This window comes from Perca fluviatilis, chromosome 21 (genome assembly GCF_010015445.1).
Source record: "Perca fluviatilis chromosome 21, GENO_Pfluv_1.0, whole genome shotgun sequence".
NCBI classification, from domain to species: Eukaryota; Metazoa; Chordata; class Actinopteri; order Perciformes; family Percidae; genus Perca; species Perca fluviatilis.
In genome coordinates, this window is record NC_053132.1 from 9,050,129 (window position 1) to 9,068,939 (window position 18,811).

At 32.9% G+C, this 18,811-nt stretch overlaps 1 protein-coding gene across 6 annotated transcripts in view; it reads right to left on the reverse strand.

Moving 5' to 3' along the window:
* Window positions 1–16,012: 16,012 nt before the first annotated feature.
* The window catches only part of sdk2b (sidekick cell adhesion molecule 2b), a 275,577-nt gene continuing 272,778 nt past the window's right edge, over window positions 16,013–18,811 (reverse strand). For 4 of the 6 annotated variants that reach the window (XM_039787770.1, XM_039787768.1, XM_039787769.1 and 1 more), the window contains exons 45-46: window positions 17,655–17,711; window positions 16,013–17,114 (exon numbers count right to left, since the gene is read on the reverse strand). In XM_039787770.1, the coding sequence (XP_039643704.1) occupies window positions 16,656–17,114; window positions 17,655–17,711 (516 nt within the window). In that variant the 3' untranslated portion in view covers window positions 16,013–16,655. The remainder of the gene's footprint in view (window positions 17,115–17,654; window positions 17,712–18,811) is intronic. The other 2 variants (XM_039787773.1, XM_039787772.1) reach the window with 1 other exon arrangement.

Genomic DNA, 18,811 nt, shown 5'->3' on the forward strand with positions numbered 1-18,811 from the left:
CAATGGAGACTCGTCGAGTTATTTATTTATTTGTGAAGTGAAGATTGCCCTGAAGTAGGGTTTCCGCATCATGACTTTTTATTACCTTTTTGATGTACTATACTGTGACTATTTTATGACATATTTTCTGCATACTATACTATGACTTTTTGGACATGCTATACTGTGACCTTTTTGGACATACTATTCTATGACTTTTTAAGACATGCTATACTATGACATTTTATGACTTTTTCCACATACTATACTATGATATTTCTATTACTTTTATATGACTTCTTTATGACTTTTTTCCACATGCTATACTATTACTTTTTCAGGACTTTTTTTGACAAACTATACTATGACTTTTTTATGATGTTTTTCGACATACTATACTTTGACTGTTTTATAACCTTTTTTCAACATACTATACTATGAGCTATTTATAAACTACAGTTCAGCATTGAATACTATTGTGCTCTCCAAGTTTATCATTAAGCTCAGAGAGCTGGGAGGATACACCACCCTCTGTGATTGGATCCTGAGCTTCCTGATGTGCAGACTCCAGGCTGGTTGGGCAGGCAGATCTGCACATTATCTGCAACTTCTACAATTGCAACTTTGACAGTATCCTGACTGGCTGAATCACCGCCTGAAAACTACTGCGCACATCAGAAGGACAGAGCTGCCATCCATAGAGGACCGCTAGGTGTAGGAAACAGGCCAACAGGCTCATCAGAGACCCCAATCACCCCAGTTACAAACTGCTCTGCCTGCTGCTGTCTGCTGTCTGGAGAATTGCTGTCTCAAGCTCCTGGAGGGCTTCTAGGCAATTCTCCTGAACTTTCCCCATATTTATTGTATTGTTTTAATTTTTTATGTGTAAATAAAGAATAAAAATGAAAAAAGCTCTGAGCTCAACACCTGCCTCTGTCCCCTTACCTTTTATATAAATGTACATACTGTTTTATAAACTGTTTACACCTTTGTACATCCTTCTCATTATACATTGCATTCATGTTCATTTATTTAAAATTACTGTTACTACCACAAATTTATATTACTTTATTTTATCTGTTATATTTTATCCCTAGACTTCAACTTGCACTACGATTGACATTTTGTTTTTTAACCTTGGATTTTCTTTTTCTTTTTTACATATTTAATGAGAATTGTTGTATAATTAAGCTGAGAACTAAGATTTTCATTGCCAAAGACTGCTTCTCTGTAACTGCTGTGCATATTGCAATAAAGAACTTGAAACTTTAACTTGTTATGACTTTTTATGACATACTATAATGACATTTTATGGCATACTATGCTATGACTTTTTAGTATGAGTTATCTATCAACTACTATGACGTACCATGACTTTTTATGAGTTTTTTTAACATACAATACTATGACTTTTTTGTGACTTTTTACGACATTCTATACTATGACTTTTTCATGACTTTTTGACATACTATACTATGACATTTTACGACATACTATACTATGACATTTTACGACATTCTATACTATGACTTTTTCATGACTTTTTGACATACTATACTATGACATTTTACGACATACTATACTATGACTTTTTTCCACCTACTACACTGTGACTTTTTATGACCTGAATGAACAGATTTTCACATGGGGAATAAGACAAGGACCTCCCCCTTTTTGGGGGATGGACTTTTTCCAACTTACTATACTATGACCTTTTTAGACATACTATACTATGCCTTTTAATGACTTTTTTCACAATATGCTATACTATGACCTTTTTATGACTTTTTTGGACACACTATACTATGACTTTTTTTTCGACATGCTATACTGACCTTTTTATGACTTTTTTCAACATACTATAGTATGACTTTTCATCACTTACAATATCTAACTTTTATGATTTTTGGACACACTATTATGATTATAACTTTTCGACATACTATAATTTATATTTGATATGCTATACTAAGACCTTTTTTTATATACTATACTATATGTTTAGACTTTTTCATATAATGACCTTATATTTTGATTATGACTTTTATGACCTTTTATAACTTTTTACAATATGCTATACTATGACTTTTTTCGACATACTATATTATGACTTTTTCATGACTTTTTATGACTTTTTTGGACACACTATAATATGACTGTTTTTATGACTTTTTTCGACATACTATACTATGACTTTTTTTTCGACATGCTATAATTGACCTTTTCATTACTTTTATCGACATACTACAGTATGACTTTTTAATGACTTTTCACGACATGCTATACTATGACCTTTTTATCACTTTTTACAATATGCTATACTATGCCTTTTTTTCACATACTATATTATGACTTTTTCATGACTTTTTTCTGACATGCTTTACTATAAACCTTTTATGATTTTTTGGGACACTATACAATGACTTTTTTCGACATACTATACTATGACCTTTTTATGACTTTTGTTTTGACATACTATACTATGACCTTTTATTCCTGTGTTATACTATACTATGACCTTTTATTTTGACATAATTATACTATTATGATCTTTACATACTGACTTTTATGACTTTTTGGACAAACTATAATATGACTTTTTTATGACTTTTTCGACATACTATACTATGACTTTTTTTTCGTTATACTATAATTGACCTTTTATTACTTTATCGACATACTATATTATGACTTTTTAATGACTTTTCACGTACAATACTATACCTTATTTATCACTTTTTATAATATCTTATACTGTCACTTTTTTTTCACTATATTATGACTTTTTCATGACTTTTTTCTGACATGCTTTACTATAAACCTTTTATGATTTTTTGGGACACTATACAATGACTTTTTTCGACATACTATACTATGACCTTTTTATGACTTTTGTTTTGACATACTATACTATGACCTTTTTATTCCGTTTTTTGACATACTATACTATGACCTTTTTATTTCGTTTTTTGATATACTATACTATGATTTTTCATGACTTTTTTTTGACATACCATACTATGACCTTTTTATGACTTTTTTGGACACACTATACTATGATTTTTTTCGACATAAAAAGCTATGACTTTTTAATGACTTTTTTTTCGACTTTTTTCGACATACTATACTATGACATTTTTATTACTTTTTTCGACATACTATATTATTACTTTTTTACGACTTTTCACAACATGCTATACTATGACCTTTTTATCACTTTTTACAATATGCTATACTATGACTTTTTTCGACATACTATATTATGACTTTTTCATGACTTTTTTCTGACATGCTTTACTATAAACCTTTTATGATTTTTTTGGACACACTATACAATGACTTTTTTCGATATACTATACTATGACTGTTTTTGTAACTTTTTTGACATACTATACTATGCTTTTTATGACTTTTTTGGACACACTATACAATGACTTTTTTCGACAAACTATACTATGACTGTTTTTATGTCTTTTTTCGACATACTATACTATGACTTTTTCATGACTTTTTTTTGACATGCTTTACTATAAACCGTTTATGATTTTTTTGGACACACTATACAATGACTTTTTTGGACATACTATACTATGACCTTTTTATGACTTTTTTGGACACACTATACTATGACTGTTTTTATGACTTTTTTCGACATACTATACTATGACTTTTTTTATGACTTTTTTGACATACTATACTATGACCTTTTTATGACTTTTGTTTTGACATACTATACTATGACCTTTTTATTCCGTTTTTGACATACTATACTATGATTTTTCATGACTTTTTTTTGACATGCTATACTATGACCTTTTTATCACTTTTTACAATATGCTACATTATGACCTTTTTCGATATACTCTACTATGACTGTTTTTGTAACTTTTTTGACATACTATACTATGCTTTTTATGACTTTTTTGGACACACTATACAATGACTTTTTTCGACAAACTATACTATGACTGTTTTTATGACTTTTTTCGACAAACTATACTATGACTGTTTTTATGACTTTTTTCGACATACTATACTATGACTTTTTCATGACTTTTTTTTTACATGCTTTACTATAAACCGTTTATGATTTTTTTGGACACACTATACAATGGTTTTTGGACATACTATACTATGACCTTTATTGACTTTTTGGACCACACTATTATGACCTTTTTTCGACATACTATACTATGATTGGTTTTTGTAACTTTTTGACATACTATACTATGCTTTTATGTTTTTTCAGACACACTAATACAAAGACTTTTTTAGATCAAACTATACTATGACCTTTTAATTACTTTTTTGACAACTATACTATTTTATGTTTTTTTTCTTTTTCTCTTTTTTTACTTTTTTTATAAAACTTTATGATTTTATTAATATTACTTTGACATACTATATATATTTTATACTTTTAAATTATATTTTATATTTACATACTATACTATGACTTTTTATACTTTTTGACATACTATATTTGTATGATTTTTCAACACACCTATCAGACTTTTTGGCTAATACTATGACCTTTTATGACTTTTTACATACTATACCTTTTTATGACTTTTTCGACATGCTATACTATGACCTTTATATTTTTTTTTGACATGCTATACTATGACCTTTTTATTCCCTTTTTTGACATACTATACTATGACCTTTACTTTTTGACATAATAAACTATGACCTTTTACTTTTGGACAAACTATACTATGACTGTTTTAACTTTTTCGACATACTATATTTTTATGATTTTTGAACTTTACTATGAACCGTTATGATTTTTTGACACTATACAATACTTTTGACATAATATACTTAATGACCTTTTAGACTTTTTGACACACTATCACTATGACTTTTTATGACTTTTTCGACATACTATACTACATTTTTTATGACTTTTTGACATACTATACTATGACCTTATTTTCTTTCGGCTACTATACTTGATTTTTCATGACTTTTTTTGACATACTATATTATGACTTTTTCATGACTTTTTTCTGACATGCTTTACTATAAACCTTTTATGATTTTTTTGGACACACTATACAATGACCTTTTTCGATATACTATACTATGACTGTTTTTGTAACTTTTTTGACATACTATACTATGCTTTTTATGACTTTTTTCGACACACTATACAATGACCTTTTTCGACAAACTATACAATGACCTTTTTCGACAAACTATACTATGACCTTTTAATTACTTTTTTCGACATACTATACTATGACTGTTTTTATGACTTTTTTCGACATACTATACTATGACTTTAAGACTTTTTTTCGACATGCTATACTATGACTTTTTCATGACTTTTTTTTACATGCTTTACTATAAACCGTTTATGATTTTTTTGGACACACTATACAATGACTTTTTTCGACATACTATACTATGACCTTTTTACGACTTTTTTGGACACACTATATTATGACTGTTTTTATGACTTTTTTCGACATACTATACTATGACTTTTTTTATGACTTTTTTTCGACATGCTATACTAAGACCTTTATATTACTTTTTTGACATACTATACTATGACCTTTTTATGACTTTTTTCGACATACTATACTATGACTTCTTTTATGACTTTTTTGGACACACTATACTATGACTGTTTTTATGACTTTTTTTCGACATGCTATACTATGACCTTTTTATTACTTTTTTGACATGCTATACTATGACCTTTTTATTCCGTTTTTCGACATACTATACTATGACCTTTTTATTACTTTTTTGACATACTATACTATGACCTTTTTATTCCGTTTTTTGACATACTATACTATGACCTTTTTATGACTTTTTGGCAAACATATTATGACCTTTTTTGAATACATTTTATGACTTTTTGACAAATATTAAACATTTTTACATGCTATACTATGACGATCGTTTTCGATATACTATACTATGACTTTTTATTACTTTTTGACATAATTATACTATAACCGTTTATCGTTTTTTGGCCATACTATAATTATGACTTTTTGACTTTTTTGACATAATTATACTATGACCTTTTACGACTTTTGGACAAACTATACTATGACTTTTATGACTTTTTCGAGCATACTATAATTTGACTTTTTATGACTTTTGAAGTTTATATAAATTATATTTTGGAAATTTGATTATGGGACCACTATACTATATTTATTTTTATGACTTTTTTCGACATACTATACTATGACTTTTTTTATGACTTTTTTGACATACTATACTATGACCTTTTTATTCCGTTTTTCGACATACTATACTATGACCTTTTTATAACTTTTGTTTTGACATACTATACTATGACCTTTTTATTCCGTTTTTTGACATACTATACTATGATTTTTCATGACTTTTTTTGACATACTATATTATGACTTTTTCATGACTTTTTTCTGACATGCTTTACTATAAACCTTTTATGATTTTTTTGGACACACTATACAATGACCTTTTTCGACATACTATACTATGACTGTTTTTGTAACTTTTTTGACATACTATACTATGCTTTTTATGACTTTTTTCGACACACTATACAATGACCTGTACCGATAAAACTATACTATGACCTTTTAATTACTTTTTTACGACATACTATACTATGATTGTTTTATGACTTTTAGGTAATACTATGACTTTAGACTTTTTCGACGACGTACTATACTATGACTTTTCATGACTTTTTTTACATGCTTTACTATAAACCGTTTAGATTTTTTGGACCACACTATACAATGACTTTTTTCGACATACTATACTATGACCTTTTTTCACGACTTTTTTGGACCACACTATATTATGACTGTTTTATGACTTTTTCGATATACTAATACTATGACTTTTTAGACTTTTTCGCGCATGCTTCTAGGACACTTTATATTACTTTTTGACATACTATACTATGACCTTTTATGACTTTTTCGACATACTCATACTCTTGACTTTTTATGACTTTTTGGACCACACTATACTATGACTGTTTTTGCGACTTTTTCGACATGCTATACTATGACCTTTTTATGACTTTTTGACATACTATACTATGAACTTTTTATGACTTTTTGGACCACTATACTATGACTGTTTTTATGACTTTTTTCGACATACTATACTATGACTTTTTTATGACTTTTTTGGACACCACTATACTATGACTGTTTTATGACTTTTTCGACATGCTATATTATGACCTTTTATTACTTTTTGGTAATGCTATACTATGACTTTTTATTCCGTTTTACGACATACTATACTATGACCTTTTATTACTTTTTGACATACTATACGATGACCTTTTTATTCCGGTTTTTCGTAGACACTAATACTATGATCTTTTATGACTTTTTGACATACTATACTATGACCTTTTTATGACTTTTTGGATAAAATATACTATTTCGCGTTTTTATGACTTTTTCCGACCATATCTATCTATGACTTTTTCATGACTTTTTTTGACATGCTTTACTATAAAACACGTTTATGATTTTTGGACCACACTATACAATGACTTTTTGGACATACCTTATACTATGACTTTTTATGACTTTTTGGACCACACTAATACTATGACTGTTTTTATGACTTTTTCGACATACTATACTATGACTTTTTATGACTTTTTGACTACTATACTATGGACCTTTTATTCCGTTTTCGACATACTATTACTGTATTTTTATAACTTTTGTTTTTGACATACTATACTATGACCTTTTTATTCCGTTTTTGACATACTATACTATGATTTTTCATGACTTTTTTTGACATACTATATTATGACTTTTTCATGACTTTTTTCTGACATGCTTTACTATAAACCTTTTATGATTTTTTTGGACACACTATACAATGACCTTTTTCGACATACTATACTATGACTGTTTTTGTAACTTTTTTGACATACTATACTATGCTTTTTATGACTTTTTTCGACACACTATACAATGACCTTTTTCGACAAACTATACTATGACCTTTTAATTACTTTTTTCGACATACTATACTATGACTGTTTTTATGACTTTTTTCGACATACTATACTATGACTTTAAGACTTTTTTTCGACATGCTATACTATGACTTTTTCATGACTTTTTTTTACATGCTTTACTATAAACCGTTTATGATTTTTTTGGACACACTATACAATGACTTTTTTCGACATACTATACTATGACCTTTTTACGACTTTTTTGGACACACTATATTATGACTGTTTTTATGACTTTTTCGACCTATAATACTATGACTTTTTTTATGACTTTTTTTCGACATGCTATACTAAGACCTTTATATTACTTTTTTGACATACTATACTATGACCTTTTTATGACTTTTTTCGACATACTATACTATGACTTCTTTTATGACTTTTTTGGACACACTATACTATGACTGTTTTTATGACTTTTTTCGACATGCTATACTATGACCTTTTTATGACTTTTTTGACATACTATACTATGACCTTTTTATGACTTTTTGGACACACTATACTATGACTGTTTTTATGACTTTTTTCGACATACTATACTATGACTTTTTTATGACTTTTTTTCGACATGCTATACTATGACCTTTTTATTCCGTTTTTCGACATACTATACTATGACCTTTTTATTACTTTTTTGACATACTATACTATGACCTTTTTATGACTTTTTGGAGACACTATACTATGACTGTTTTTATGACTTTTTTCGACATACTATACTATGACTTTTTTTATGACTTTTTTTCGACATACTATACTATGATTTTTCATGACTTTTTTTTTACATGCTATACTATGACCTTTTTATGACTTTTTTGGACACACTATACTATGACTTTTTTCAACATATTAAGCTATGACTTTTTAATGACTTTTTTTTCGACATGCTATACTATCACCTTTTAATTAGTTTTTTCGACATACTTTACTATGACTTTTTTATGATTTTTTTCGACATACTATACTATGACTTTTTTTCGACATGCTATACTAAGACCTTTTTATTACTTTTTTTGACATACTATACTATGACATTTTATTCCGTTTTTCGACATGCTATACTAAGACCTTTTTATGACTTTTGTTTTGACATACTATACTATGACCTTTTAATTAGTTTTTTCGACATACTATACTATGACTTTTTTATGACTTTTTTCGACATACTATACTATGACCTTTTTATGACTTTTGTTTTGACATACTATACTATGACCTTTCTATGACTTTTGTTTTGACATACTATACTATGACCTTTTAATTAGTTTTTTCGACATACTATACTATGACTTTTTTATGACTTTTTTCGACATACTATACTATGACTTTTTTATGACTTTTTTCGACATGCTATACTATGACCTTTTTATCACTTTTTACAATATGCTATACATTGACTTTTTTCGACATACTATATTATGACTTTTTCATGACTTTTTTCTGACATGCTTTACTATAAACCTTTTATGATTTTTTTGGACACACTATACAATGACCTTTTTCGGTATACTATATTATGACTGTTTTTGTGACTTTTTTGACATACTATACTATGACGTTTTTATGCCTTTTTTGGACATACTATACTATGACTTTTTTTAAGACTTTTTTTGACATGCTTTACTATGACCTTTTTATTACTTTTTTCACATACTATATTATGACTTTTTCATGACCTTTTTTTACATGCTTTACTATAAACCGTTTATGATTTTTTTGGACACACTATACAATGACTTTTTTCGACATACTATACTATGACCTTTTAATGACTTTTCAAAACATGCTATACTATGAACTTTTTATGACTTTTTTGACATACTATACTATGACTTTTTTTATGACTTTTTTTCAACATGCTATACTATGACCTTTTTATCACTCTTTAAAATATGCTATACTATGACTTTTTTCGACATACTATATTATGACTTTTTCATGACTTTTTTATGACTTTTTTCGGCACACTATACAGTGACTTTTTTCGACATACTATACTATGACCTTTTTATTACTTTTTACAATAAGCTATACTATGACATTTTTCGACATACTATATTATGACCTTTTTATTACTTTTTTCGACATACTATAGTATGACTGTTTTTGTGACTTTTTTGACATGCTATACTATGACCTTTTTATCACTTTTTTGGACACACTATACTATGACTTTTTTTATTACTTTTTTTCGACATGCTATAGTATGACTTTTTTATGACTTTTCACTACATGCTATACTATGACCTTTTTATCCCTTTTTACAATATGCTATACTATGACTTTTTTCGACATACTATATTATGACTTTTTTCGACATACTATATTATGACTTTTATTGTGACTTTTTTGACATACTATACTATGACCTTTTTACAATATGCTTTACTATGACTTTTTTGACATGCTATACTATGACTTTTTTATGACCTTTTTGGACATACTATACTATGACTTTTTTTAAGACTTTTTTTCAATATGCTATACTATGACCTTTTTATCACTTTTTACAATAAGCTATACTATAACCTTTTTATTACTTTTTTCAACATAATATAGTATGACTTTTTATGACTTTTAACGACATGCTATACTTTGACTTTTTTTCATGACATACTTTACTATGAACTTTTTATAACTTTTTTGACATACTATACTAGGACTTTTTTTTTTTTTTTACTTTTTTTTCATACTATACAATGACTTGGACGTGAGACAAACTGTATAAAGCTGAGCTCTATCTACATGCTGTACCAAGATCTTCTCTGACATCAGATTTGTGCACAACGGTTGCTCATTGAGTTATTTATTTATTTATCTATGTGAAGATTGCCCTGAATTAAAATGTTCACATTATTATACTACGATTTTTTCATGAATTTTCATGACTTTTATTGACATACTATACTATGACTTTTTTTATTACTTTTTTCGACATAATACATTACTATGAATTCTTATTACTTTTTTCAACATACAATAACATGACTTATTTTATAACTTTTTTCAACATACTTTACTATGTATGTATTTATTCAAAATACTCACTACATATTAGAAATGTGCAGTCTGAGTCCATAAAAGTCAGCAGAAATTATTGTTCTTCCCACGTATGATTTGTAGCATTAGAGCAAATGTATAGCAAAGTAGCACATTAAAGGTCCAAACACATTGATTTAGTATTTTTACTAACTGATAATAGCCATGGAGGTAATTACACTTGCACTTTACTCCAATTATTTTTGACAATGTCTCAGATTGCATTAAAAAGGGCCTTTAATTTCACACACACAAATTTACAACCTTTGATGCATAACAGATTCAGTTCCTGTAGAAATGAGCTTGTCCCTGTGTGATTACAACAGTCATCTGGTCCCCAGGTGGGAACTTTAACAAGTTACGCTACCACCTGTCTGTTAAAGCCTTATTCTGCCACCTGCAAGTATCATCAGGTATTATTACATGATGGGCCAATTAGTGATGCACAGTTTTATGGGAAGCTCTGTTTGGGTCCTTCAAAACTTCAGTGAGGGTATACAGAACAAAAAACTTTAATGGAGCATTACCCTGGAACGGGCCCCTTATTCAAATTGTGCTTACTTGTGTGGCTTTGTGTTACACGTTATATAATGAATACAGCCTGGAGAGACTACAGTAAGAAAATTGGGACACAAGGGACTTTCTAGTGGAAACCTGTCAACTGGACAAACCAACAGCGAAATTATTATGAATACGAATATGACATTATCCAACAATTTCAGCAATTTATGTCATAGTTTGGAGTTGCCTCAGATCCCTAAATAGATATCGCTTGAACCACACACTGTGGAAAGTAGTGTCCATCCAAACTGCAAGAGTGAGAGTGAGGTTGGCTTTGGCAAAGGGACTTACTTACCAAAATGACTGCAGCCATTTTTGTGCTCTTTCCCATAATGCACATTAAGTCAGAAACCAATTAAAGCAACCACCAAACAGTACATAAAGAAAAGCATTCATGAATGGCAGTTGGGGAACATCTCCTTTCTCAAATTAGTATCCTTTCTCCAACTGCAAGGATATCCTCTTCAAATCCCCAAACCACCCTCTGTGAAGTTCACAAATGAGGCAATTAAATTCAGGGTTTCAAACTCCTTTGAACTACACCTTATGTCTGAGTCCTTTGTTATTTCAAATGTGTGTTCTCAAAGCTCATCAGGGCTATTTAGTACGTTGGGCTCCCTTTAAACAGGGACCACCAGCTCACTCTTTTCTGTCATTCATTTCCTGGGGGAAAGAGAGTGAAAGAGAGACAGAGGGAAATGAATTTTTCAGCAAGTGAAATGCCTCCTGTCTGTGATTCTTCTGTCGGAGGGAAATTTCCCATGTGTTTTCAAAAAAGGGATTAGCGCTCTGGACGTGCTTGTTCCAATTCCCTGTTCTGTCCTATCTCATCTAATCTCCTCTCCTCTCATGCCTCTGTGTTTAGTAGGTTAGCTCTGGATCAAGTTGACTGTGATCCAATTAGCATCAAACACCATCTGACAATGTACATCTGCTTCTGTCATGCAAATACTGTATGGGTCTATTAATTAGTTCAGGTACTTGTTCAAATTCCAACACACTGATTATGCCTTAAATACATATAAGTATCACTTTATGTGCAGTCTGATAGATTTAAAGGGCCAACTGAGTCAGTTTAGTCGACCAAGGAACATATGATGGGCTAATTAATTGTGGTTATCAGGGAGAATGGAGCAGGATAAAAAAAAGTCCTGAGGGGTATTTGGTAAAAAAAAAAAAAGGGTAAAAAAAAAAAAAAACAAAAAGTTGTGGGGGGGCGGGAGAAAAGGGGGGGGAATTTCATCAACTAATTATCCATAGACAGATCCTGCCTAATATCTGCTTACAGAATGCATTTATAAACAAAGCATTGCTGGAATTTTGTACTCACTTTTTTGCATGTTTTTCTTTGATGTTTTGATGACGTCATTAAAGGTGAGAAGCTTTTTGTGACGTGGCATATACCCTGGGTATTCAAAGGTCCCATAACATGCTAATTTTCAGGTTCATATTATATTATATACATACTTATACTTATTTTTGGTTTCTACTAGAACATGTTTATATGCTTTGATGTTCAAAAACCCACTATTTTTCTCATACTGTCTGTCTGAATATACCTGTATTCACCCTGAAAGCCTTTTTTTTTGTTTTTAGCACCTGTCTCTTTTGTCCCCTCCCAAAAAAGCTAAGTCTGCTTTGATTGGCCAGTGTTTGCGGGTCATCCACTTCGCCATTGCAGCCGGGAAATGACTGTAACGGCACTACAGCTGCACTTTCTACCTATATATAGTTAGTTGTGACCTCACAACTGTACAGAAGTCCTGATGGCTCGTTTAAAGGCACAGTTTCTGAATACAGGCTGTGTGCATATCTCTGTGGATTGACCGTTTTGATACTTTCCCAGTATTAATAAGGCACCTCAACTTGCTTTATAATCAATAAAGACATGGAAATCTCACTTTTTACATTAGACATTTAACAAGTTCACTCTTTACCTGGAAATAGTAATTAGAGATGCATGCAGAGTGAAAATAGTTTACATTCTTTCATTTACTACTGGTATAGAGTGATGTTGGGTTATACACCTGTGCTTATGAAGCTGGAGTTACAGCCAGGTAACTTGTATTTCTCCTTGTCATTAGTTAATAGCCAACTACTGCTGTGTATTGGCGTGTTTAAGTTTCATTAACTGTGTTAGAGTGCGGATCGTGGTGAGGAGAGGGTTTGCAGTAAAATGTGGGTTGTGGCAAAAGGATCTTTTGGATTTTTGCTGAGGTCGCAATAAAATGAATGAGGAGATTGCATTTCGAGAGCTATTGTTGGTCTGAATGTAGCTTTAGACTAGGTTACAATAGTCAATGATTTGAATTTTCCCATCAGCATTTTCATGTCTCGCCCCCGCCCATCTATCCTGTACAGATCTCAATTGAGTACCAGAACTGATAACATTCAAAAATAATTTATTTCAGAAATGTACTGTGATCATATATTCATTCAGATTCTGCATGATAAGCTTTTGTTGCGTACAATGAAATCACTCCACAGAAGAAGAAAAAAAGTAGATGACATTTTTTTTTTCTGTTTTTTTTAACTATGAAAACTAGGAACACACCACTGAGTCTTCACTATAGCGTTATGAGTCCGCCTGGCAGGCGGCTGGGCGGTGCCAGCCCTCTGTGGCGTTACTCCAGGCAGGTTTACAGATGCTGCATGACAATCTCTTTAAAACCAGACACACAGTGAATGATCTGTAAAGCATACGCACAAGAAGTGTAATCACACGCACACATACACATGCACACACGCGCATTAGCATTTGGGACAATACAGTCACACCTCAATAGTACAGAGTGGTTGATTACAGAAAGAGAAAGAGGTGAGGCAATTCAATGACATCATCTCTTGGCGCAGGCTCATTGCTGCCTTGTGATTGTGAGCAGTGACAGAGAAGAGTTTTAGAGAGGCAAAGTCCCTCCCCCCTTCCAGTGGACCACCATAGGGCCTTATTTCCCAAAAAAACATGTAAGGTAGTGAATGGCGCAAGACAGATAATTATTTGATCCCGTTGGAATTGAGCCATAGATGACATGTATGATGATTGTCAATTTAAAAGATAATTTAGCAAATTGAAGAAAGTCTGTTTGTCGTAAAACTGTTGAAGTATAAGACTGTGAAAATATGTAAATAGAAAAGACTACTCACTCCAAAGTTTTCGTTACGTCTCTCTGAAGCTACGATGCCTGTGTTTCATACCGGGATGTAATGTTACTCACACGAGCAACAGGTCTTGCTCGTTCTTTCGCTTTTCTGCTGATAAAATTTTGCTGGATAAAACATCAGGTAAGGTAATGTTACATGTGCTGTGAAACATAGCTTGCGAGATGAGGAGCACAAAACTAAGTGGTAGTATGACAAACCTACGAAAAACTGTGACTTTCTTTTCTTGCAAAATATCTTTGAAATTGACCAGCATACGTGTAATTCATGACTCAATTCAAATGGGATGAAAAAAGAATTTGTCTCTCCGTACGTGTATACATATTTTTTTACAAAATAAGGTCCCATGGGGTCCACCGGAAGGGGAGGAACTTTGCCCCTCTATACCAGCAGGGAAGGAAACAGGAAAAAAACCAACAGTTACACTTTACTTGAAGGTATCGACATAAGAGTGACATGACACTGTCATGAACGTGTCATAAACATTATAAACAAGTCATAAACGTTTACGACATAACGCTTCTTTTAGTGAATGTCATTCGGTTTTTGTCATGACAAGTTAGGGTTAGAGTTAGGGTTCATGTGTCATGACAGTGTCATATGTTCATGACAGTGTCATGTCACTCTTATAGATACCTTCAAGTAAAGTGTTTCCAAAACAACAACCTTTGTGTCTTATCAAAATCTCACTGTTAACATTTTAGCAGAACCAGCAGCTGTGCCAATATGTGACTGTCCCAGTCGACAGACAGTTTTGACCCTCTTAGGTTGAATTTCAAAGCATTTCAGTAGACATATGCAGAATGATACACTGTGTATATGCGAGCCAGCAAAGGGTGGAAATAAATATGGGTCGTGAATGCAAATTATTTCACAGCCCACATCTGTCAGGATTAAAAGAAGGCTCTCGAGGCCAGCCAAAAAGGATGCCGCAGTCAAGGGCACCATCAGCAGTTCAGTAACAATTGGTGCCAGATATCATAAATACATGTTTCTCTATCAAGGCATCTTTGATCCACTGAAACACACTCACAAAAAGACTGAAACACTTTTCACTTTAACAGATATACACTCATTTCATATATCTGCAAGATCCTTCAGGCACGGCACAGTCACTGACATTTGACCCGCCGTGGCCAGTTTGCATGTTTTTTGATGTATTTGTGTGCTCTAGGCCAGAGAGCTGTTTCCATGGAAACTTATGATTGTTTCGCCAATGTCCGCTTAAATCTCTCCCGGCCGACACATTATTCCACATCCACGTCTGTCTTTTATCACTTCCTCTTTTTTTTGTTGTTTTTACATCCAGTTCATCCAGTCCAAACAAACACTTGTCCTTTCACTTCCACAATATGGCTCCATCGTATTGTTATTTCAGTCTCCATCAGTGCAGACTCTGCATTGACTTGATTTTGTCTTTTAGGTACATCTACTATATATAGATATATATCTATATATATCTATATATAGATATATATATAGATATTTATATTTACGTGTGTGTGTGTATTTTTAAAGATTATTGTGACTTTGTACAGAATCAAAGAGATTACCATTTGATTGTGTTCAAAGAAAAGTAACAAAATAAAGGAGGAAATATGCAAATAATTCAAATAGCAAAATAAAAATTAATAGATGATGCAGAGAGTATTTTATCAACTGGTGAGAGAAATCTACACTGGCACACTTCCACACATTAAACAATAAAAAAGTCTCTATAGTGTTGTTCCGCATGTATCCAGGCTGACTAAAGAAAAAGAACATGTAAAAAAGAAAACTAATTGAGCGAAAGAAAGGAGTAAATGACTTGTTTGAGTTGACTGCGTGTTTCTGTGTTCTCCTTCAACACAAGTTGGGTAGATATTTCCAGAAACGTTGATGTCCTTTTTAGCATTTTTCACACAAAGGAGGAGAAGCCAGCGATTGGGGCCCGCGAGCCAGGGGCTAGGCTGCTGGGGGGCCTGTAAAGGGTGCTGTGCTGGCTGGGGGGGTTGGAGCTCTGCTGGGAGGGGGTGGGAGTCCGGCTACCTTTGGGCCTGAACAGGCTGCCTTGGCCCTGGGGTGGGCCCTGGGGAGGGCACTGAGGCGGGCCCTGAGGCTGGCCTTGGGCTTGCTGAGGCTGGGGGCTAGGTGAACTGAGCTGGGGTGGCAGTGGAGGTAGAGGAGGCAGTGGCGGTGGGGCGCAGTGATCCGGGTCGCCCGACTCGGACTCAGTGTAGCTGTAGGCCTGTGCCCGGGATATGCCTTTCTGTTGGCGGCGCCAGGAGTTGTAGTAAGTGGGGTCGCTTATGTAGTGGTTGACGAAGGAGTGGGTCTTCTGTCGGTTAGGGTCCACCTCGTACTCACTGTCGCTGCCCTGTGAAAAAGAAGAAAATAAAGAAGAGATATTATCGTGGAGTTAGCATGGGCTGACTCGGTAGTGTTTCCATGTGGAGCAGTTAGAGATGCTGAGACTATAAATGTAAATGAACATGAAGTTATTGAATTATTCTGTGCAAAGTCATCAATTCACAATCATCCCTGTCAAACAACACGCACATGCACACGCACACACTTACATTTACAACACAGCACAAGGACAAGATAACAAGGACGCAAAAATGGTCAAAAACGGTCAAAGCATGGTTACGGAATGGATGACTTGTTACTGAAGCGTGCATTGTTAACGGACCATCAACACAAAATAGCAATTTATCTTCAGGACTTAATCAGTATGATCAGGATCTAAGATCTTTGTATCCACAACACGCCAGCAAAGGTTTGGTGTTGTGTAGCAGTGTACCACATAAAACCTGTAATGGGAATCTGAGGGAGAGGATTGGATGGGGACTAGCAAGAGGAACCAGTCACCTATCAGGCTAAAAACATTCAAAGCAGGCAGCCACAGGAACCTCACCAAATGCAGTGGAAGTGTATGTAGGCCACCTGTCCCATATGAAAACACCAGCGCCTCCTATGGGTGAACAAAACAATGGTTTTACAGTACATCACCATAACAGAATGATTAAAATGGCCCAGTCATGATGATGATAATATCATACATATGTTAAACATATATGTCCTCTGTGCCATTCTGGGTGAATGATGTGAAAAGCTAAAAATAAAAAAGCAACATAGGTTGTGCAGTGCATTCTCAAACATAGAAAGTGTGATTTTGGGAGTTAATTGGTTCGGAAGTAGATTTTTTTTTTTACCCCCTTTATTCTTTAAGCCATCTGTACAGAAATGACAATAATCCTCAGCACATTCTTGTCACTAACACTCCACCTTGCTGCTGGCTGCGCTAGAAACACTATTGTATTCACGTCAAGTAACATTCCACGGGTCAAACAAAAAGCAATGTGATCATTGAACACTCGCTTATGGTCAACTAATTGCCTTGAAAGCAAGCTGCCAATTGGCTAGCCAGACTGTGATTAATCAGCGGGCCACAAAGAACTAATGCATTGCCGACGTCGCCAAAATTGTCGCTCAGGCTAAAGGCTGCTTGGAGAATGCATCAGGTGTATTACAAAAGTAAAGCAACAAAGGCCTATTCTTTTCAGAACAGAACACCGCAGAGATGGTGCTGATAATTTGCGACTGTCTCAAGGTTCTTGCTCGCTCACTCCTCATATTATCATGTTCAATCTTCCTATACAGAAACCTGGCTGTTGGCACACTCAAGAAGGATACACTCCAGAGCACAGCTCTTAAGTACAGCACATATGTGATACATATGGCAGTGGGCTCAGATTTCCCTCAGCCTTCAACATGGTTCATGTCTCACATGCCAACCCCCTAAATAAAGTAGTAAATAGAGTTTATAAATGTCCAAACAGACGATGCTTTTGTTGATTATCTTCCTTTTTTAAATCTTCTTTGGTTCTAAACAAAGAAAAATGATCCCCCCCCCCTACTCTTATTTTTCCACAAACTAATCAAAGGCAGACATTGTGCACAGCAAGGTTTGGCTCAGAAATCAGTTGATCACAATAATCCTACTTAAAAAAAACAACTTTCTTTTACATTGTTATTCCTCTCAAATAGGACAGTGGGGTGTGAGATGCATCA